Source organism: Poecilia reticulata, chromosome 20 (genome assembly GCF_904066995.2).
Source record: "Poecilia reticulata chromosome 20, P_reticulata-male-v2, whole genome shotgun sequence".
Taxonomy (NCBI): Eukaryota; Metazoa; Chordata; class Actinopteri; order Cyprinodontiformes; family Poeciliidae; genus Poecilia; species Poecilia reticulata.
The window spans coordinates 23,095,517-23,119,597 of record NC_088849.1 but is presented as its reverse complement, the minus strand read 5'-3'; the positions used below and the strand labels follow the sequence as shown (position 1 = coordinate 23,119,597).

At 38.7% G+C, this 24,081-nt stretch overlaps 1 protein-coding gene across 2 annotated transcripts in view; it reads right to left on the bottom strand.

Moving 5' to 3' along the window:
* The window catches only part of drosha (drosha ribonuclease III), a 138,173-nt gene that overhangs the window by 60,048 nt on the left and 54,044 nt on the right, over window positions 1–24,081 (bottom strand). For both annotated transcript variants that reach the window (XM_081601525.1, XM_008396408.3), the window contains exons 18-22: window positions 19,247–19,385; window positions 18,015–18,075; window positions 17,751–17,810; window positions 11,909–12,008; window positions 9,618–9,720 (exon numbers count right to left, since the gene is read on the bottom strand). In XM_081601525.1, coding sequence (XP_081457651.1) covers window positions 9,618–9,720; window positions 11,909–12,008; window positions 17,751–17,810; window positions 18,015–18,075; window positions 19,247–19,385 — 463 coding nt within the window. The remainder of the gene's footprint in view (window positions 1–9,617; window positions 9,721–11,908; window positions 12,009–17,750; window positions 17,811–18,014; window positions 18,076–19,246; window positions 19,386–24,081) is intronic.

The window sequence follows — 24,081 nt, the reverse complement described above, 5'->3', positions numbered from 1 at the left end:
GAGGCACAAACTGAGCCTACACTGCATGTCCAGGCATGAATCTGTGTGAAATAAAACATCCAAGCCCACACGGAGGGCTCCGCTCTTTGTGGGGCGCCTACACACTCGGACATGAATGATCTGCGCAGATGTTCTCTGAATCCAACTTGAATTGCAAGGTGAAAAGGAACACAGTGTGCATACAAAGAGAAAAACGGGGATGAAGGAAGGAATGTGAAATGTCTCTCCAGATGGGAATAACGCCGCAGCCTCTCTGGCACGTCCTGATGCCCGTTTCTGTAATTCGGCTCCTCTTGTGTTCCTGCAGAAATCTGTGGAACCATCACGCTGCCTTAAAGCTGCACACAACTTCTAAACCATCACACTTAGGGCGGCTCATTCAATTTAGAAAGCAATAACCACCTGGCAAATTGGGTATACAATCGCGCGCTGGTTTTTATTATGAGCATAAATGAGGCGAGTGGAAATGGGGCGCGGCGCAGTCGCGGGGGCCTAAACGCGCAAACTGCCTTCATGGCCGACATCAAAAACATATGAGGGATTCATCATCTGAGGAGGAGGGAAGGGGGACTGCTTTCAGATGGCTAACAGGCCATTTACACACACACGAACGCACACACACACACACACAGAGGGAGCTGAAGATGCAGCCTGCATCATCATGACCATAAAGAAACACAAACAAACTACCTCCAACAAAGACAAACATTAACACTCTGGCAGCATGTTTGTGTTTGTCTGCTTTCTTCGAAGCAAAACTGGAAATTACTCACAGCTACAGCAGGAATGTTGGTGAAATTCGATTAAAGGCGACAACTTCCTTCTTCTCACCCGTGAGTCGGTTTGATGCAGTTTATGAAAATAAAAACAAACATTTTTCTGCTTGTGGAGTTTAATAAATCAAGACGAATCCACCATGATTTGGTTTTTATCGTCTTCGGAAACGGTTTCAACCTGAACTCCATGTACGGAAACGCAACAGATTCCAGGGTGACTTTAGTTATTATCTTTAAAAAAAGCCAAAATAAACAGTTTTAAAAAACCCTGTGGTTGTACATCTTATGGGAGTCAGAAAACAGCTTCAGTTATTACTGATAGAAAGTAGAGCTCAGGTCTGAAATCTGGGTTTACACTGCAAAAAATCTAAATCTTACTAGTCAAATTTCTAGTGTAAAAATTGTAGAAAACGTCAAATAAAACAAAACGACCTTACAAGTAACTTTTCAGCCAGAAATAGCAGCTTGTTGATTTTTGTAAAAGTACTACTTTCATTGGCAGATTATCTAAAGAAATTAGAGACTTAAAACAAGCTGATATATCTTGATAAAATGTTATCAGGTCGTTTAATCTTATTTAAAATTTCCACAAGAAACTAGACAAGAAAATACTTGGTATGATTTAGTTTTTGATCTGAACCTTCAAAGCCACATAAAGACGGATACAAAGTCGGCCTTCTATCACCTGAAGAACATTTCCAGGATTAATGTCTCAGCGAGATCTAGATAAACTCATCCATGAGTTTATCTTTAGTCGCATTGATTACTGCCACAGTTTCTTCATAGGGTTCCCTAAAATAATCAATCAGATCCAGAACGCTGCTGCTGGAGTTCTGACTAAAACCAGGAAGGTGGATCACATCACCCGATTCTAAAGTCCTTCTACTGAGAATATACTTTAAAATACTTTTGCTAGTTTATTAATCAGTGACCTTTCAGGTCTTCTGGTTCTGGTTCTGCTCTGCATCCCCAGAACCAGAACCAAACATGTAGAAGCAGCATTCAGCTTCTAGGCATCACAAATCTGGAATAAACTTTCAGAAAACTGCTAAACAGCCGAAACACTGACTTTCTTTATATCTAGAAGACTAACATATTTGATGTCCTTTTGATTTGAAATATAATGTTTATTGCTGCTTTGGAATTGGCAACTTTATGATGTTTTTATATTTTTATGAACAATCTGAACTGCTGAAATGTGCCAAACAAATAAACCTGACTGTAACCTCAGCTGCAAACTGTTAAAACTTCTGTTTTTGCTGAGGTATAATCAGTTTTTAAGAGCCTTTTATTAGCTGCTATATTTCCTCTCTAATCCTATGGAAGTAGTTTGTTTTTCCACACTGAAATTTTGTTCTTTTCTTGCTTTTTCTTTGCTTCAGTAGCCTCAACTTTAGCTTTAAGCCACTTCAGAACCTGCTAAAGAGTAAAATTAAAAGAAGTTGCAGCTTGAAAATTGCAGGAGGGAGTACAGCTATTAGCCAAAAACAGCAATTTCCTGCCCTAAAATAAATCAATGCCGATAAATCTTCAGCTCTCGTTAAGTCCACAAACACAGAAAGCCACCAAACGTCTTGCAGATGTGCATCAGAAGCAATGTGGCCGTCTGAGCGAGGTCGACCAGGCGGGCCACCAGAGATCTGCGGTCTGCAGCAGATGTTTCCACTGGAGAGCGGCTGTGGGAGGAATAAACTCTCCCTCCTGCGCCGGAGAACTGAAGTTCCCTTCAAGAATCCCTCACAACTCAAAGCGAAGTGACGTGTGTGAGCGTTAAAGGCTGGAGGGAAACGGGCGCGCAAGTTCTAATCCTGTTCTGATGACGAAGCAAATTTGGCGAAAATGTTTCTGATTTGATTTTAAAAACTTTTTCTGACTGAAAGCACAAAGTGGAGGTAAGCAGGAGGCAGGAGGAGAAACTGAAACGTCCTCCAGAGGTTTCAGAAGGTATTAGAAATCTAAAAGCAACACCTTTTGGTGTCAATCAGCAGAGAAACCCAAATGAGGTGCAGAAAACTCCTGACAAGACGGCTGCCTGTGCAAAAAAGTGCAGCCCAAAGCGATCCAATCAAACGCGCGGCCCGCTGCAATCATTAAACGCAGATCTGGGCCGCCGCTCAGTCCGGCCCATCAGCCTGTGAAGCTGCAGCCGACGTCCTGAATACACATGAACGCACCAAGCGGCTCGCATGGCAATTACAGAGCTCATCCTGCAGTGGGGTCAGGTCCGAACACTCAAACCTGCCGTCAGAACCAAACCCGAGATAAGAACGAGTCAGACTGCTCTGTCTGGAGTCGCATCCCGTCCTCTGAAATCCTCCATAGCGTTCTTGATTGTTCTGACACGCAGAGTGACTATGAAGAAAAGGAAATCTCCTCAACCTTCATCATACGTCCGTTGGCTTCCAGAACCACTAGTTTTATTAAACTAGAAAAATTGTACCAATAATAGAGGTGCACCAAATTATCAGCTAGCTGATGTATCGGTGCCGATTTCTTTAATTTGGGAGATCGGTCAATTTTTACACATGAAGCAGATTTTCTTTCTACCTCGGTTGATTTCTACCAGGTCTAGAAATCAACCATAGACAGACAGGCAGGCCCACAAGGTCATGTTTGCACAATTAAAGTTACCAATAGTTACCAGACTGTTGCCGATTCAGCAACTTTCTTCATATTTTGATCATCATTTCAGTCAAAACAATTGGTATCGGCCAAAACCTGAATTGGCCGTGTAACGGATACTAAATTATTTAGGATTTTTATATTATTTAAAAAGAATTTCCAAATTGTGCAGATTGTTTTTAGATGTCTGTTTTGATAATGTATTTAGTTTGTATGTTTTTAGTTTTTACAGTGATTTGGATAAAACAGAAAATAGAAACAAAAATCAGCCGTTGAAGCTGCTAAAGGCAGATATTACCAGTTTATTTTTTATTTTTTAATCTGTAATCGCCGATCAGCCAGGAAACAGCAGCCGTACGTTGAAAGGCTCTTCTACTAGATATTTAAGATTGTGGAACCCTCTGTTAAGAACTCTCAGAAATAATTCTTATTTATATTTATTTTTCTTTTCTGAGTTGAACTTGATGAATTTGATATATTGACATTTACCCGCTGGTATGTCACTTTTCCTTTTTGTCCTGTGTTTGTGTTTATTTACACATATGTAGGCACCACATTCATTTTCTGATTTACCATACTGTGGTAACGGTTAGTTTGTGTGCTAGTATTACACTAATGTCTGCAATTAAAGCATAAATATTTTTTTGTGGGGACAAAAAAAAGACATAAATTGGTGGTTCGCACATCTGTTGGCATCAAAAAGAAAATAAAACATATCTAAACTATCTTTTGGAAATGTTTTGCTTATGCACTTAGCTTAATGTGCAACAATGACAATAAATAATGTTTAACACGGAAAAATGAGTTGGAAATGTTACTTTCTCATGTTAGCAGCAGTCGGACGGCGACTGTAGCAACGCTGCGTTCAGAAACGACGTCTGTGGTTTTTTCCTGCGACCAATAAAAACCGACGGTCGCATTAATAACCCAGGATGAATTATTCAGAAACGCTCCGGCTCCAATCCATCAAATCACATATTAAGCCGCTCGGCTCAGCAAACTGAAACACAAACCAACACAACCTGGACGAAAACATAAAGAGGAAACATGTAAATGTTTTAATTTCAGGGTTTCCAGGTACAAATTCGAAGTTCAGAGCTCAGTTTTTAGATTTAAAGATGTTACCATGACGACCGAGGTTTAGGAAGGAAGGATGCAAGGAAGGTTGGAAGGAGAGGATAGAAAGAAGGGAAAGACCTGGGAGGACTGAATGAAGGCGAGAAAAAAAAAATCACAAGAAAAATGATCCAAGGAAGCAAGGCAGGAAAGAAGGAAAAGAAGTCAAAAAAGAGAGGGAGTGTGGGGAAAAAGGAAAGAAAAAGAAAAGGAGGTAAAAGAAAGGAAGGAGGGACAGATGGAAGGAAAGAAAAGAAGCATGACAGAAAAAAGGAGGCTTAAAGGAAGGAAGGAAGGAAGGAAGGAAGGAAGGAAGGAAGGAAGGAAGGAAGGAAGGAAGGAAGGAAGGAAGGAAGGAAGGAAGGAAGGAAGGAAGGAAGGAAGGAAGGAAAGAAAAGAAGAACAGGCAGAAAAATGAAGGAAGGACATCAAAAGGATGGGTTGAAATAGGAAGGAAGGACACAATGAAGCAATGTATAAAAGAAGGGAGAGAGAACAAAAAGAAGGTAGGATACAAGGAAAGGAAGAAGGGAATGACAAGTAAAGACAAAAAGGAGGCAGGAAATAAGGAAGGATGGATCAGGACTGAAGGAAGGACTCAGTGAGTCGAGGTGGGAAAACAGGAAGGAAGCAAGTAAACAAGAAAAGACAGAGTGAAGGAAGGAGGAAAGTCACAGATAAGGATGAAAAAATGACAAATAGAATAACAGAAACAAGGAAGGAAGGAAAGGACTGAGGAAGACAAAAAATAAAAGGGCAAACTGTTGAATGGACAAAAAGAAGATTGGAAAAAGGAAGAACACAGCAAAGGAAAGAGAAAGAGTAAGGATTGAGAGACAGGAAAGAAGGAAAGGAAGGAAAGACAGAAGGAGACAGTAATGTTTTCCAGGCTCTGTTCTGTTTCCAAACTTCTCCACACCTGAAAACAGCAAACCATCAGACTTTCCCTGCCTGCGTAGGAGGAACCCTTTAATTTTTATATCTCTACTTGTGAAAAATCAGACCTGGAGGTAGGGATGAGACGCAGAAACAAAGGAGAAAAGAAAGACTGTAGCAATTAACAAAGGCAGCAGCAGAGCTTGAGAGGATCCACCGAGCGCATTGTGTATGAATCTGATATTCAGCAAGTGAGAGATAATCCCTCCTCTGTGTTCTTTTAATAGGGAAGAGCTTAGAGAGGGGCCTCACAAAGGTTCACCATCTGTATCCCCCACGGCTGCTGGCGGCACGTAATCCACACATCAACTGTACCAGGAAATTAGGGCCAAAAAATAAAATTAAATAAAATAGCAGAGCAGGCCTTTCTCAGCTTCTCCTCCTCCTCCTCCTCTTCTTCTTCCCACAAGTTTTTACAAACGGAATCGCTCACGCAGGGTTTCTACAGGTTTCACCAATTCAAATTTAAGACTTTTTAAGACCATTATTAATTAAAATTAATGTCAGAAATGAACATAAGAAACAACCTTTACCCATGTAGTGTCAAGCTTTTAGCATAGAATGAATGTAGCATCACACGTTGGCAACAAAAGTGATCAATAGAGAAGATAAAGTGGAGATAAACTGGGATTTAAACCATGATAGACTCAAAAAAAAAACAAGCATGCTAGCTAGATAGCCTTTTTCATCTAGCTACATTGTTTTTTAGTTAGTTACCTAGTTATCTTCTCCCTCCATTTCTACTACAGGAACCAGAACCAGTGGTTAATGCTAACATAGATGCTAATACACCCTTGCTACCTGGCAGACTTGTGACCAAGTCTTTAGGTCTTACATTTATAAATATTAAAAATAAGACCTTGTGCTAGCTCACAAGCTAACACAAGTGATTTGGCTTGCTTTTTAGCTAGCCAGAACCAATGGTACCTACTAAAATGGCTCCTAATAAACCCTTGCTGGCTACCAATGATATATTAGCAGCTAGTTACCAGTAGCATGAGCTGCCTCAAATATTTGCCTGACAGAAAAGTCCAGAGAAAAAACCCACTACATAACATATGAGATTAAATAACTCTGCCTCCACAAAATTTAATGCCAACTCACCTTTTTCAATGTATATAAAGGCATTTTAAGGCCTTAATTTAAGATACATGAATTTAAGACTTTTTAAGGATGCGGACACCATGTCATCAGCGAGGAGGACCAGAGAGGCGAGAAAGTGGCTCTGAAGGAGGTAGAGGAAGGAAAAACGGAGGAGTGGAGGCCAAAAGAGCCCGAATGAGAATGGCCCACTCCGGCAGAAGTTAATGACAGGGGATCAGAAAAGCAAGATTTCCATTCAACACTTTGAATTATTCAGGGTTGCAGGGCAGCTATTTGCATTGCAGATTCCTCCACTCCTTTCTCTCCCTCTACATTCGCTCCGTCTCGAGCAGGAGAACGGCCCTGCCTCGGGGTGGGAGAGGGAGAGGAAGCCTCGTCCATGCAAAACAGGAGATTATCTGTCATTTCCAACACAGCCTGGGTTCAACAGTCACCGCGGCGCGGAAACAAATAAAACAAAGGTCAGAGAACACGCTTGCCAGGCCGTCGGAGCTATCTGGGAATATTACGACTGTCGCATCCCGTCAATTCTCTGCACGACAAAAACGACAACACATCTGTGAGCGCAGCTGCTTTACTCATGGCAAAAACACTAAATCTTACCAAGCATTTTGGTCTAGTTTCTGCTGCAAATATCTTAGCACATTTGAAACAAGGCAAAACTAACTGAGAAGTAACTTTACTGTAAGATATAGGAGCTTTTTTTAACTAAATAATTCCTTAATATTGTTATTTTCAAAAAGTTAGAGTTACACTTTCAGATTATTCCACTTTTAAGACATTTTTCCCATGGTGACCTATTACCTTTTCTTATGATGGGTCTATGGCCTACACAAAACATGCTCCTTATATTTTTTGCAGAAAATCATTCTTAGATAATGTGATTTTAGTCAGAATGAGCTGTTTTAGGGCGTCCTGTCACTTTAAATCCACGCAGACTGCTGCTGGCCACTCAACGGTTATCCTCGCATATGAAAATGCCTCCAAACAGATATGTAAATATACAACTGTTTATCTTGGAAAAGCAGAAGTGGCGCCTCCTGCTCAACCAACAAAAATGCAGCAAGAGGTTTCTGGATGGCAAGTCAACAACAAAACAATTGTCTCTTCCAGCAGCCATTGTACAGTAATAAAACCAGCTGAACAAACATGCTGGAGCTCCGCTTGGGTTGCTAGGTAACGGAACATGTCGAATGTGACTTAATTGGGAGGTTTTTGAAAAGGTTAATTTTCCAGAGACCATAAAAATGGCTTGTTGGTTGTTTTTAGAAGCAGTAAAGACCCAAATGTAACAGCTTTAACTGTCATTATTTAAAACAAGCTCCTTTATCTTACTGAAATATTACTTCTGAGTTAGTTTTGTCTTATTTCAAGAGTACTAGGATATTTGCACTAGAAACTAGATAAAAATACTCGGAAAAAGTTTGTGTTTCCGCAGGGCTGCAGCTTGACGTCTCTGTTGGAGAACAGCTTCAAGATGATGGAGTGACTCATCAATTACGCCCAAAAAGTCTAGATCAGAGGGAGGTGTAGGCATGGAAAGGAGGCGTTTGAGCTAAAAAAAAGGTGAGAGGAAGGGGGCTGCGAGAGGGGAGAGGCGACGTCTGGAGTCGGCCCCTCTGCGTTCACACCAGGAAGGAAGCCGGCGATATTTCAGAGTTAGTAACCCAAAGCCGTCACCACAGGGAGGTTCTCCCCTTCAGAACAGGAACCCTGTTTATTCTTCACTTCGATTGAGCCAATAATGAACCCGCGAAGGGAACGGTGTGGCCCCAGGGCCCACAGGGGGGCCGCGGTGCCAGTCAGCACATTCCCCGCCTGCTGTTTTTTCCCCAGCGCAGAGGGGAGGCGCGGAGATGATCTCTTTAAAGCCACCCACTTTCTGCATCTTTCATCCGAGAGAGACGGCTGAACTGCTTCGAGATGGCGATAAGACGGGAGAAGCTCCCCAGAAGCGAGGCTTAGCCAGGACTGAGGCGGGGAGGCGGCGCCGTGTGTGGGACAGGAGAGCAGAGATTTGGGGACCTTTCAGAGGTCAGCTAGGTAAACGTTTTCAAGGATTAACAGAAAGATAACTGAAGCCGTACACAGAACCTGCAGAAGGATTCCTACATCTGTTTCTTTAACATTCTCACACCTGATAGTCCGGTAGTCGATTTGGGACTAAATTGCAACATTTGTTACATTTTTAGCTGCTGTGGTTCTGTTTCTCACTGCAATGAGTCAAACAAATCAAACTAAGTAAGACACCTGTTCCCCTCCTCTCCTGCTGAGGCGCTGCACCAAGAACCACTGAAGGAAACGATATGAAAGCCACAGAATAAGACACTGAGCGCATCTTCACTTTATACAAAAATGAAGTCAGATTTAGCAATTTTAGGATTTCTGCTTTGTTTTTGGTAAAAAACCACGAGTCACTTTTCGTCCTAATGCTAAAGTGTTTAGTTTGGTTGTATTTACCCAGAATGCCCTGCTCTGTAGTCCACTTCCTGCTTTTGGAGTGGTCTCCAGTCCATTTGTCTAGAAAGTCCAGTTTGTTTGTGGAAGTGTGAATGTGTAATTAAACTCTGGTGAACACCAAGCAGACTGGAGACCACTCCAAAAGCAGGAAGTGGACTACAGCGCAGGGCATTATGGGTAAATACAACAGAAAAACATGCAAGGTTAATGCTAGCAGGAGAAACGACTCGTCTTCTTTTACCAAAACCAAAATCATACAACCGCTAGAATTTGAGGTTACTTTATTTTTGTTTTCATTTTGTAAAGAAGAAAGTTGCGTACAGCGTCTTCAGAGGTTTTCATGTTGTTTCCATCAGCGGTTCAGCGCCCCCACAGGCGAGGAGGGGAACAGGTGCAGAGTGAAAGTGAACCACAGCAGCTGAAAATGTAACAAATGTTCCGAATTTGATCTCCAATCAAACCGAGTCTACCGGACTATCAGGTCTGAAAACGGACTTCGTCCTAAATCCTGGGAGTGAAGATGAACGTTTAGTTTATTCAAAATCTGTCCCTGCTTCTTTATCATCAATCATTTCTCCCGTTTTTATCTCAGGAGAGTCTCACCGATGAGTGCTTCAAAGCAGTTGGCCATGGCATGTCGAAGGTCCGACTCCCGGCACAGGTCGGGTCCGTGGGCGTAGAGCATGAAGCGGTCCAACTCCAGCTTCTGGAAAAGAGACGCATTCATATCAGCAGGCTGCCCACCGACACCTCAGCAGTAGCTGCTCACAGGACGAAGGAGGAGGAAAAAAACAACAACATTGCAGATTTTCATGAAGGAAAAGAGCATTAGAGGGGGAAAAAACTCGAGGGAAATGAGTAAGTTGATTGCTCTGGTTGGAAAAGGTTCGACTTCATGGCACTGACAGATGTGCTCATGTGCTGTCCAGCTGTGGCATGAAGCAGGAATGAAATGGGTCACTTACAGACGCTGGAAAACGACAGAATGTGAAACAGTTGTGACCTTCATTTACTCTGAAAGCTTCTTGTACCGGTCAGTTACTTTTACACAACGCCAGTAGACCTCCTACTGACGCCATGTTGTAAGAGAACAAGATTTTCCTGCCCCGTCTAACTTAGTCACAATAAAGACAGAGCCTTTGTACACATTCAGAAATAGAGAAAATGGATTAAATTTAAATTCATTTTAGATACATGGATTTAAGACATTTTAATGAACTACAAAAAGAAATTAGCTTCATGGAAAGATGACAATTTCGAAAAATACCTTGTTTTTCAATAAAAAAATGTAGTGATAGGTTTTCCAGTCATACTGAAACTGAAGTAAAAACTCTTTTTTCACTTAACACTAGCTTAGAAAAAGCAGTTATTAATAAAAAATGTTTAATTGTGGTTTTCTCACACAAAATTAAACATATTTATAAAGTATAAACAAACAGAAACCTCTTATTCTGCTGAATAGAAAAAGATTAAAAGAATAAAATATTAAATTTTATCTAAATATTGTGACAATTAACAACAAATGTCAGAATTCAATCATATACATTCTAACGGATCCTACTATCAAACAGTACAGCACGTTTTTTTCCATTATGTTACATTTTTTCTGTTTTCCACTCTATTTCTGTCGTCTCATCCACCATTTGGTTGAGAAGTTGATGCTCCTACGTTAAACTGAAGAACCTGGAACTAAAAAAAAATATTTTGGATCCCAAAACTGACTCTGTTTGGACCGTTTCTCTTTCCTATTCTGGTATGCCCCTGCCATCTTTGTTTCTGTATCAACTGGCTCAATGACCAGGGGTACCCTCTGCTTGATGGCGGCCAAACTACAACATTCAAAGAAGGTCAAATTGGATGGTTGGAACAAACTTTAATGTAATAAATCGTTAACTGACGATCTTAAATTGATTATTTGTTTCCACAGCTGATGCAGTGAAACTGAAATCCAGAAGAAAAGCAGCAAAGCTGCTCCGGATCTGCACAGATTGCATGTAATCTAAATGAGTTTGTGTTGCTGAGCGACGGAGGTCAGTCAAACTTTCTGCAACTCATCTCCCAGCCAAGTGAAAAGTAGCCCAACTTGACTTTCCTGGCGGCGCTGCAGAGACAAAAAGCAGCCGGGGTGCTTTTTAATTACGGCTGATAACTGTTGGTGGTACCAGCCCCCCCACCCCAAAACCTCCCATACTCCTTGTGATTGCACACACACAAATTAAATCACAATTCACAAATACTCCAACTCAGAGGGAACCCGCTCTGACTTTTAAGCCCTGCGAGTGAAGTGGCGGATTGTGGCGGTGCTCGCTGAAGATACTTTCTGGGAGATAATTGCGAGTGTTCTTGAGCAGACGGCTTCAGAGGAGCCCTGGTAAACAACTTGGCAGCGCCCGATGCTGTATCACACTCACTTTAGCGCGAGCGGCAAATTGAAACAAGCCAAACTGCTACACGGCGCTAATGCAGATTCGGGCGGCTGCATCTTTGTATTCAGCGGGGAGCGACATGAAAGATTGAAGTTTTTAATTGGTTTCTCCACATCACGGGACGATTATTGTTGTGTTTCTTTACAAACCGTGCCAGTGAGTGTGGCTGGGCTGCCAGCGAGAGAGGAGGAGGAGGAGGAGGGGTGGAAGAAGAGCGATAACAGGAGCTGAAGAGTGATTCAGGAAGACCTCCGGGGGTCTGCAGGGACCCCGGTCGCACTACTCTCCAAAACAACAACCTTTTAACTCCAATTACAAACCTGAGGGGGTAAAAAATAAATAAATGCACGGGTACGGATGGCAGGAAGACAAAATTACTCTTTCCCCTTGTGCGCACTCAGAAAGCAGCTGAGTCATAACACCAGGATGGGAGACAGTTCCAGTTTCCACCTGCAGAGAGACGCTCACCTTGGCCAGCATGGCTAAGTGCTGGTTCTGAACGATGGCCGTCCTGTAGGTGGCCAGGCCGCCCTCCTCCAGGCTGGGGAACAGGTAGTAGAGGTGGACACTGCGAACGGAGAGGAATCCATTTGTAATGCTCATCTCTGCTCTTTTCCAGGAACACAAAACCTTTGCTTTCACAGGAAGTGATTTACACCAGACAGCAAAAGCCTAAATTGTTTCAGTAACATTTTAAAGGTGATTTATTATCAAAAATTGACATTTTTTTCCAGTTTCATACGTCCATTTGGGTCTCAACTGCTTCTAAAAACAGGCCTACTGCGATTTTCCTGGCAATAAGTTCATGTTTTTTGGTGTCTGGAAAAAGAGCTAGAAACTAGATCAAAAACTCTTAAATCTTGTGTTTTGTAGCATATTCACATTTAATGATGGAAAACTGTCTGTGTTTAGTCAAACTAACCACAAACGCAGTAAATACATGAAGGAAATCTTTTTGAAAAGTATCAATATTCAAAAAGAAGGAAACCTCGGCTGCATTCTCCAGGAAAACCAAATTAAAGTCTCCAACACAGATTAGCAGCCTCTGCCTTCCAGGCCCGGTTTGGGTCCAAGAGACGGCCGAGGACGCTTGAGCGGTTCCACAGCTGGGTTCTGCAGCGAGCAGGTTCCATTTTCATTACGCTCCAGCCTCTCCGTAACGCCGCGTGTCATTTGATTTCATTTGAATTAAAACAGGCCATTTCTTTCAGTCATTTCTAATCAGCGCTAAGAGAGGTAAGCAGGTGGCGTCCCGGTTTTTTGTTTTTTTTGTTTTTGTTGTTTGCAAACCCCACATGAGCTCCGTTTGTTAGGAGTTGGGAGAAAACCTGGAATAAACACTTGGAGTAATTGAAAATAATTACCTGGGAGGCACAAAGTTTTAGCTGTACACTGCAAAAAAACTAAATCTTACTAAGTGTTTTTGGTTTGGCTTTTAGTGCAAATATTTCAACACACTTGAAATAAGACCAAATTAACTCTCAATAAACTTGAGCTTATTATTATTAAAAATATTTGTATATTGTTTTTTTTATTTAGAAGTATTGTTTCCACTGGTATTTTCTTTCCACTTATAAAACATTATTGCTGTTTTTAAGTTAAATAACCTGCTAGTGAAACTATTACTGTATTAATATTACTTGCTGAAAAGTTACTTGTCAGTTAGTTTTGTCTTTTTTCAAGTGAACTAACATATTAGAGCAGAAAAGTAAACAAAGACACTTGGTAAGAAATTGTGTTTTTGCAGTGTTTGGAGTAAATTGGGACATTTTTAGATGAATCTTGTTAAAGAGTAAAATATCTCAACTTTAGGGCTCAAAAAAGGCAAAGTGTGTTTTAATCTGAAGAATCAGCCAGTGGAAATAGCACTTAAAAAAAACAATATTAAAGAATAATTGACCCAAAGCAAGATTATATCTTGGTAAAAAGTTACTTGTAAGTAAGGATGTCTTACTTCAAGTGCACCAACATAGAAACTAAAACAAAAATACTTGGTAAGAGTTTGTGTTTTTGCAGTGTACGGAGTAAATTGGGACATTTTTAGTAACGATCTGCTGGTGTTGTATCAACCTTCCAGAACCTCTCAGGTCTTCTGGTTCTGCTGTGCATCCAGAACCAGAACCAGTGGAGAAGCAGCATTCAGCTTATATGCACCACAAATCTGGAACAAACTTCCAGAAAACTGCAAAACAGCCGAAACACTGAGTTCCTTTAAATCCAGACTAAAAATCCACCTAGTTAGAGCAACATTGACCAACATATTTGATTTGTATGTCTTTGGGTTATGGAACTTATCAAAATATGTTTGTTCAGTTGTTTTGTATGGTGTTTTCTTTATAAGTTTATACATTTTCTGAGTTTATTATGAAAAGCACGTTGCTGCTGAAATGTTAACTTGATTGGTTTTTATATTAATCTGGTTAAAGAGTTAAATATACAAACTTTAGTGCTCAAATTTTGGCAAAAACAAAAAATTGTGTCTGTTTTGTATTTGTAAAATCTGCTCGTCAAACTAATACTTTTTAAAATTTTGACTTTAAACAAGTTCTTAAATCTTGCTGAAAAATTACTTGCAACACAGTTTTGTCTTATTTAAAGTGCACTAAGATATTTACACTTTAAACAAAAGAACTAGGTAAGATTTTGTGTTTTTGCAGTGTATAAAAAAGAAAATAGGCAGGTCGTGGTTTTACAAAAATGTTCATTTTGCTTTCAATGCTCAAGATTTTAGCTTCTTTATGCTGCTGATAAGTTACTTGTTAGCTTTGTATTATTCAAGACATTTACATTAGAAATGAAGCAAAATAGTTGGTAATATTTTGTTTGTGCAGAGTATAGAATAAATGGGGACATTTTTAGAAAAGCCTCGTTAAAAATAAGTGTGTCTTTTTTCCGTAAAAATATTGAACAAAGTTTGCTTCTCAGTACATTCATCTTTAATAATTATGACTAATTCAAAATCTTACCTGAACAAGAACGAATTTCATGTGGAGAAAGAAAAGCTTTTTTCACAGGATTGCACTTGGATTTATTTTTTTTACATCATCTGCCGATCTTGTAGGTCCCCTCTGTTCGGCACCAACTCCCCTCCCTACATTCGGGGCTGTTCGCGTGTGCAAAATGTTCTTTTGGCTGGACAGCAGAGGCGCGCGGACCCTCCAAGGGCAACGCGCACGAGGCAGCTGGCTGGATCTGCTGTAGCCATTTAACTGGACAAGGGGCTGATAAATAATTCAGAGGACCAGGGCGCAGGCCAAGCATGTCTCGTCAGACACTAACAATCAAAGACGGGTAGGAGAGGAGGCTGAAACGCGCCCGGAGATATCCTGAGGAACGGAGGCTAACTGACCTGCTTGTAGCTGCATAAAGAGCGGCAGTCTGTGTGCCACAATGAGCTCCTATTGGACTTTAATCCTCGGCGCTCACTGATGTGGAAGTGTTGGCGACACGGGTTACAAATTAGATTTTTGTGATAGAAGCTGTTTTTGTTGGATAAAAACATTTTTCTTTTCCTTCCAGGAGCAGAGGGAAAAGGAAAAGTTTTTATCTGCTTGTGAAGCCGTTAATTCATCTGGTGAATTAACAGTCGGAGGTACAGAATGTGGAAAATTAATACCAAGACTTTGTTTCTCTTCCAGGCAACCAGACTTTGTTGTAAATGGGCGGTATCATGTAACATTTACTCTTTTTTCTTCTACTTCTTCACCAAATACAAACTTGTTGCTTTGATTCTTTCAAATCGTTCAGTTTCTCAAACAATGCCAGGGTGGACCTAGCTCCGCCTTCAAGGCAAAGCTCCTCCCCCTCTCAGCTCCTTCAGACTAGCCAGCAGCAATTAGCAAACACCTGGTGGAACAGCTGAGCTCATTATAGCAGCTATTTATATTGGTGAAAGGCTGGTAAAAATGCCATTAAGGGATTAATGGAGGACCCATGTTGGGATAACTTCCTGAAGGCGGAGCTTCAGAAAGAGCAGGAGTTTTTAAAGAGACAGAGGCCCAATTTCAAAACATTTAATCAAGAAGTAAAGTATCTTTTAAACATTATTTGATATATATGGCTGTTTTATAACAACTGAAGGTAACATAGTAACTTGATTATGCTTTAAAATGTGCAGAAAATACATATATATATGTATTTTCTGCTGCTGATGTGGTCTGGATCAGCGGTTCTCCGGTTTTCTGACTGTAAATGTTGAACCAACACCATGTTTGAAAGAGGGAAGGAAGTATTTTAAATCATTTTCATCTAACACTAACACTAACACTTTTTTTAAATCCCACAGTCTTTGTAAGGTAATAAAAGGTTTTATGCACGTACTGTGTATCTTCCCATAAAATGTGTTATTACTGATAAATGCCATTTTTATGAATTAGAAAAAGGTCATAATAATGCAAACATATTAATATTAGAACATAGCCATAATATTACCTGAATAAAGTTGTAATGTTATGACTTTATCCTTTTAGTTATTTTTCTTATTTGTGGTCCTAATACTTCGCCAAAGGGGAAGAAAAGGAAAAATATTTAATATATTTACGTTAAATATTTTATATATATATATATATATATATATATATATATATATATATATATATATATATATATATATATATAATTTATATTATTTGTATTACATTTAATATAAAGTCAATATATAAATATATATATTTATATATATTAAATTTATTACATTTATATTACATTTAATATAAAGTCAATGTGGATTTTTGTTGCTTTTCAGAGTAAAGTTGAAATAATACAAGAATAAAGTCAGAATATTAATAGAATAAATCTTAATACGACGTTATTCTTGTAATATTATGACTTTATTCTCATATTTATTAATTAAAAAATATACTTTTGTGTGGCCCTAACACTTTGTTGTGAAGGAAAGTTGTAACAACAAGAGCAAGAAAATAATATTTAATATATATAAAAATGTTTAGGAAGAAGAAAAACCTTGTGTGAGTTTCTGCAGGTTCCACCAACTCAAATTTAAGGAACATTGATGTAAAACAGTCAATTTACAGATAAGAAAATAAATTTACTGGGTAGAAACGGGGAGGTTTTCTGACCCAGAGTCACCAAAGTCTAAAGAGAAACTGCAAGAAGTTTGAAGAGCTGATAATTAAGATTACTTCAAAAGATTACAAGAAAGTCTGGCAGCTTTGAAGAAAAAGAAAAAGAACTGAGTCATAGCTTTAGTGCTGAACTCAATGTTTCAGTGATTAAGTTATGAACTTGCTCTTTTTTGGCCACTGTAAGGATAAAAAGCTGCTGCAGTTTTGCAGCAGTTTCTCATCTCAAAGGATTTGGTGTTGTTACAGGGAGAGTGTGAGATTAATAACAGCTGTGAAATACAAAAACACTAAATCCTGCCAAGCATTTCTGTCTAGTTTCTAACGCAAATACCTTAATACACTGGAAATAAGACAAAACTAACATTTAGATAGAAACAGGAACTTGTTTTAAGTCAATAAATCCATAATATTTTCATCGGTAGATTATTGATATAAGTTTAATAATCTGCCAACAGCACTATTAGCATTTTATAACCAATATTAAGGAATTATTGGCTTAAAGAAGCTCTTATATCTTACTAAAATACTCTTAAGTTAGCTTTGTATTATTTAAAGTGTACAAAGATATTTGCACAGAAAAATTTAGATTATGTGTTTTGTCTGTAATTAAACATTTTAAATGTAGAGATTTGAACAATAAAAGATTCAAACTTCTTGGGTTAAAATGTCTACACTGCTAAAACAGAATCTTACCAAGTATTTTTGGTTTAATTTGTACTCTACGTATCTTAGTTTACCTGAAACAAGACAAAACTAAGATAAATAACATTTTAGGAAGATATAAGAGCTTGTTTTCAGTCAATAATTACTTAATAAAAGTGAAATAATCAAAATCTTTAAATCAAAATCAGGGAATTAGCGACTTAAAACAAGCTAAAAAAATTACTTGTCTTAATTAAAGTGTACTAAGATATTTTCACTAGAAATAGTCGGTAGAACTTGTTTTAATGGCAGCGACTCGTGTTGTCAGCAACACAGGTCGGCTAATTGAAAGTCGTCACTGACAATTTCTGGCTGTTCAAGTAACATCCCAGTTCCAATTACCAGTGAATCAGCGTCTTAATGAGGCGCAAGTATGGAGAAGAGCAGCTCAGTGACGGACAGGAAGGATCGCAGACAGCGAGAAAGACGACAGAAACGGAGTGAGGAGGTGAAGAAAGAGGGAGAAGAAAAGACGTTGTGTTGCAGTCGTCTTCGATTAGCGCCGGCGTCCATCAGAGCCTCACCTGGTGAGGAACTCGACAACAGCGTCGCCCAGGAACTCCAGCCTCTCGTTGTGATTGATCCTGGAGAAAAGGGCGGAGATTTGATCAGGTTCAGTCCGAAGCAATGAGCTCATTTCATCCCCCTCAGGTACGCCTCCGTCCCACAGCTAGAGTTAATTTTCCTGTCAGCGGGCCTGCCGGGCGTATTAATCACACAAATGGGCGCTCTGATTGCGCCTGCGGTCAGTGATGGTACGAGCAGATAGGAGCCGGCAGGCTGCCTACCTGGAAGGAGACGGGTCATCCTGACCCAGACGGGACATGATGTTAATCAGTGTGTTGATTCCTGGAAAGAACCGACCCGCAGGCGGGAATTATTAATCACAGAGGGAAGGGAAAAAACATTTACTTTCACTACAAAACCAAAAAAAGATGATTTTCCCTCTGAATGAATGACATTAAATCTGACTAAACCATTGATAGTGAGCAGATTACTTGCATATCCTTAGAGATTTAGTGGAATTAAAAATTACACTGCAAAACACAAAATTTTTACTATTTTTGATCGATTTTTCAGTCTTAGTCTATATCTTAGTTTTATCTTGTTTGAAATGTACTAACTCAACTTTCTGCAAGATATAGGAGCTTGATTTAAATAAACAGTTCCTTACTATTGATGAAAAAGCACTACTTTCACTGGCAGAACCTGGAAAAATTTAATATTTTGGCAAAATAATCAGCAAATGGAACATTTTTAATCAATAATAAAGAATTATTGACTTAAAACAAGCTCCTAGTTCTTGCTGAAAAGTGATTTGGAAGTTATTTTTTCTTATTTCAAGTGTATAAAGATATTTGCAATAGAAACTGGACAAGATGTTGTGTTTTTGGAGTGTAAGTACATAGTATTCACCATGCACTGCAAAAACACAAAATTTTACCAAATAATTTTGGTCTAGTTTTTAGTACACTTAAAATAAGATCAAACTAACTTACAAGTAACTTTTCAGCAAAATGTGGAAGCGCATTTTAAGTAAATAATTCCTCAATATTGATGAAAAAATATGAGTTCCACTTTGTCTTGTTATAAGTGAAATAATCTGCAAATTGATTTGGTACCTTTTAATCAACATTAAAAATATTATTTTCTTAAAACAAGCTCCTATATTTTGCTGTATAGTTACTAAGTCTACTAAGATGTTTGCACCAAAATTGAACCAAAATACTTGGTAGGATTTTGTGTTTTTACAGTGTATGATGGTCAATGGAGACACGTTTTAAAAAGTACTATCTAGATTATTTAAAATTAAAGTAATTTCAGTATATATAACCATCTGAACTTTAATAGAAGGTTTTCACTCATAATACAGATCATTTCATTGCCTATCATTGACCTAACTGATCTAAAACACGTAATAAATATCTTATTATTTAATGTCAGACAAAAGAGAAAATGCTGTCTTTTCATATTTTGTAGAGAAACATTTGGTTTCAGCCATACATGAGGTAAAGCCCACCTTTCTTCCTCATGTACATGTGGTGGACCTTCCTGTCGCCGTACTTCGGTTGGCGGATGCCACAGTTGGACAGCGAGTTGCGGGCGTGATCAGGATTCATGCCAAAGTTGAGGTGGTGACTGGGATGAGTCATGGCCAGCTGAAAGGGAGCGTGAGCAGAAATATTTAGTTCCTTCTTCTCTAAAAGTCAGGAGACTTTTCAACGGAACAAATTAACTAGTTTTCTTTCCTGTATCCAGGAGGAGTTTGTCACTTCAGGTAAATCTGAAACCTCAACACTGATCCAGACATTTCAAACATAACGAACTTGGAAGATCTCATCTCAGATCAGTTTTTAACATCTCTGTATTTATTTTGTTTTCAATTCAATTCCAAATTACAAGATTTTAAATTATTTATGAGAGATTAAAACGCAAAACACTTTGTGTTATGAATGTTTTGAATGAAAATTCAAACTCAGCTCCAGTTAATTTTATTTCTACTTATTAAAAAGTGAAAAACATGCCTGCATACTATTCAACACTTGGTCTGGGCTCCTTTTGCATGAATTACTTTTGCATGTAGCTCATCATCCACTGAATCTTCAACGTTTTTAAGGAAGCTGAGATCCACTTCCTTCTCCTCATTTTTCCATTAATATGCTTCCATATGTTATTCAAATGTCTTTAGCAATGATCGTCTGTGGCTCATGAATGTCAACTGATCTGCACTGCAAAAACACCAAATTTTACCTAGTATTTTTGGTCTAGTTTCTAGTTTAAATGTCTTACTTAACTTGAAATAAGAAAAAAACTAACTTCAAAGCAACTTTTCAGCAAGAAATAGGAGCTTGTTTTCAGTCAACAATTCCTTAATATTGATTTAAAAAGTATTAGTTTTGTTTGGAGGTTTGCTCACTTACAAAATGGGGGAAAATTCTCGTCATAAGTATTTTTTTATTTATATTCAAGAATCATTGACTTAAAACAAAATGAAAAGTTAACCAAGTTAGTTTTACTTCCAGATGTTTGCACTGGACACTAGACCAAAAATACTTGGTGAGATTTGGTGATTTTGCAGTGCGATTTTCTTTTGGGGAATTGAAGTTTTAATTTGCTGTAAGCTACGTTTTCCATTTTCACTGCTTCTTTCTTCTAAGGCTGTTTCTCCAGTTTTCTCCTGACAGTGTTCTTGGCATTAACCATTCAGCAGTCATCCTGTAAGGTAACGGCATCTGGACGTGTTTTGCAGTCATGATGAGAGTACAGAAACACATTTAGTGGTTGAAGTAAACCTGCCACTGTTGTGCCTCTAAAAGGTCATTCCAGGGTTAAGTTGTTGAGAAACGAGGCACCAGCAGCACTTCATTATGGAGTCCATCTTTCACATACTGCAATGTTAGCTTCACTTACAAAAAGATGCAATGTTGCCTTTAATTTTATTCATTAAAAAAACCTTCCAAGTTGCTTAAAAAGGCGTTGGGCGGCCAAATCACAGAACCATCTGACTAAAAGGCAGAATCTCTGTTCCTCTCCATGAATAGGCAGTAAAAATGTCTCCAGTCGTTGGTCTAAAAGGTACAAAGGTACTTCGGGAGTCTGAAGTGGAGTATTGCAGCGTGCAAGATCCTGCCCCACCTTCATGGTGGGAAACCAATGCTAAAGCTAGCATTGGTTTTAGCTTTTATGTTATTAACATAACGCGCTAAACCGTAAATGTACGCCTGATTTATAAAGTGCTTGGCTACTAATTGTTAACACTATGACAACTAGATACCAAGGTCAGGAAAAAATTTTAATTAGGAAAAAAAAAAAAGTGAGGGAGAGGGAAGTAGTTCAGTTATGCTAGCTTGACTTTGACAACTTAACACGTAGATCTGCTGTGGAATTCAATGTGTTTCGGTTCAGTTAAAAAATAAAAACAGGCGGCCTCCACACCAAATCTGACAGATCATCAGTAGAGCAGGTGTTTATATAGTTAATCAACCACCACAGTGTTAAGATTAGCCAATTGCTATGATAGCTTAGCTATACCTGCTATCACTTTTACAAATGTAAAACTGAGATGGACTGAATGTTATGTTCCTTGTCTGGGAAACGTTTGCGAATTTTTTTTTTTGGTGTTGAATTGCTATGGCAACGAGTCCGTGTGTAGCGTAGCCGACAGAGAGCGAGAAAAAATTGTTTTTTCAGTGTTATTTTTCCCTTTGCTGTGGCGCACTGCACTAAATTAATACTACCTAGATCTCCAAGTTTCATTTAGTTAACAGAGATGCTCTACCGCCATTTCTTATGGATGGCATGTAAAAGAATCAGATGTAAACAACAACATGCAAGGCGTCCATGTTGTTGTTTACCCAACAGCAATGGCAGCTTCCTCAAAATCCTGAATCTGATAATAAAATGCAATTATCTTCTTGCCTCAGAGATCCCAACTGATCCAAAATAACGACTACAAGGAATCGGTAGTTTATTTCCCCAGTGTTTTACCTACCATTAGTAAAACAGAAGCCCGAGAGAATCCGGACGGATATAGTCACAGGTGTCAGGCTCACTGACTACCTGACAGACAGGTCAAAGATTGAGAAACTGAAGGGATGTTCACAGTCATCAGTATTTCTCACATTTAAATTGTGACCCCAAGTCTAGTCTTTTGCAGAAAATAAAGTTGTGAGGAGTCTTAATGACGTGGAAGCTGGAAGTAGATAACTTGTTCGCTTTTGTGGCAGGAAAGATTAACACTGAAAATGCATATTTTTGCTATTTTTCCTGTATCCTGTTTAAACATTAAGAAAACAAGATGCACTGTGTGAAAGGAGTAGTACACTAATAAAACAAACTAGTTGGATTTAGAGTTTATTTTTATTTGGTGGCCAGGTTGGAGGCTTTGGTTTTGAGTTAAGAGTGTGTGGATGGCACAGTGTTTCAGAGGAGTAAGGGGGTATTTCAGTTTTTGATGTTGGTCGACCCAATCTTTGATCAAGATTGTATTCTGACTAGGAAGATGAGATTTTAGGATCAGTGTGAGAATCTGATAGGTTTTTGTTCAATTGTGGTTTTTGGTTTTGTGAATAAATTTAGTTGTTTTTTGGTGCAATGTGAGTAGGTTTTGGTAGGAAGGGAATGGTTTTTGGTGGAATGAGATTGGTTTTTGGTTAGATGCGAGTAAGTTTTGGAGGGATGAAATTTGTTTTGGTAGGAAGGGATTTGTTTTTAGTGGGAAGGCATTAGTTTTTGGTAGGATTAGATTTTGGTGGAAGGAATAGTTTTTTCTGTGCAGTGGTGGAATGGGGTTGGTTTTTGGTTGGACAGGATTGGTTTTTGGTAGAAAGGGATCGGTATTTGGTGATATGGGATTGTTTTTTCTGTGTGCTGGTGGGATAGGATTGGTTTTTGGTTGGATGGGAGTAGTTTTTCGTGGGATGAGATTGGTTTTTGGTGTGAAGGGATTGGTTTTTCTGTGTGGTGTTGGGATGGAATTGGCATTTGGTCGATTGATGTTTATGGTTTTGTAGGTGAATGAGACTGGCTTTAAAACCAACCCACAATGTTATAAAATAACACTTTGGATTTATGTTGTTAGGCTGGGTGGGAATTTTCATTTGACAAGTAAGGGTACATGATCAAGATGGAAAATTTCTTTTAGGAAAAATGGTTGGCTGTATGGGTGGGTGGGTGGGTGGAAATAAAACAAATCCAGTCTTGTACTGACTTGTATTTCATTCGCTTGCTTCTTTTCTTCCTTCAACAAAATGCATCTCTACCCCGCTCCATCTGAAAGCATCTTTAATTCTTTATCACAGATGGCCAAATGCTGGAGAAAGCTCAAGGCTGTTTGCCAATTCTATAAACTGCAAATGCATTACAGTTACAGCTCCAAGACAGCAAATCTGAGGTCATCTTTCAATTTGTCCTTCCAATGAGACTAATAGTTATGAATCAGAAGACAAGGACAGCTTTCAAGCTGGTTCGCATAAACGGTGCTTCTGTCTTAATCTCTAAAGCATCAACATTAAAAACCTCCACAACTATTAAATAATAAAGTAAGCAGTATAACAAATAGTTTAGCAGTATACTAATGCTTAATGTATGCAAGATGTAGTCAAATATAGTTAGTATCTTAAGCAGGAAACTATTAATTCAAGTGATTTCTTTAGACATTCTCTCAAGGTGTCAAAAGATAACTGATGGATAGGGGCGACCCAAGGCTCAAGGCTGGGAAATCTTCTGTTTTACTAAATACTAGGTATTAAAATAAAAACTATAAAGGTTTGAAAAGCCATTTGTGGTTAAGAAACTGATAAGTTCAAAAGATTATCATTTGGTCTGACCACTTTTTGTTGCCAATTGCACATTATTTCCCTACAATTTATAATTTATTCATCATCTAATTTCTCTGTGGAACCAAAGTATTTTTAAATTGGATAGAATTTGATGCATCTAGTCAGACGCATAAATAATTTGCTTTAATATAAAAACTCCATACCATTTCATTGAAAAAGTTTTGAGTCTATTTACAAAGTGTAAACGAAAAAGCTTATTATGCTTTGAAATAACCTGGCTTGAAAAATTTTAATTTGTTTTTTGTAAAGTTTGTTTTGTTTATTGTGAACAGAAGTTATTTAAATAAACTGCCATATTTCAACAGGCATTAAATATTAAACCTGTAAAAAACTGGCTAAGGATGAACAGATTGAGACGACTAACAGACGGATGGATGCGTAAATGAATGGATAGAACCTAAAATTAGTCAAATCCTAATAAATTATCAGACACTTAAACACTCTGCGAGTGTTTTTCAGGCAATAAGGTCAAGAATCAATGACATAGATGAATAAAAGCCAATTTTATGCTAAC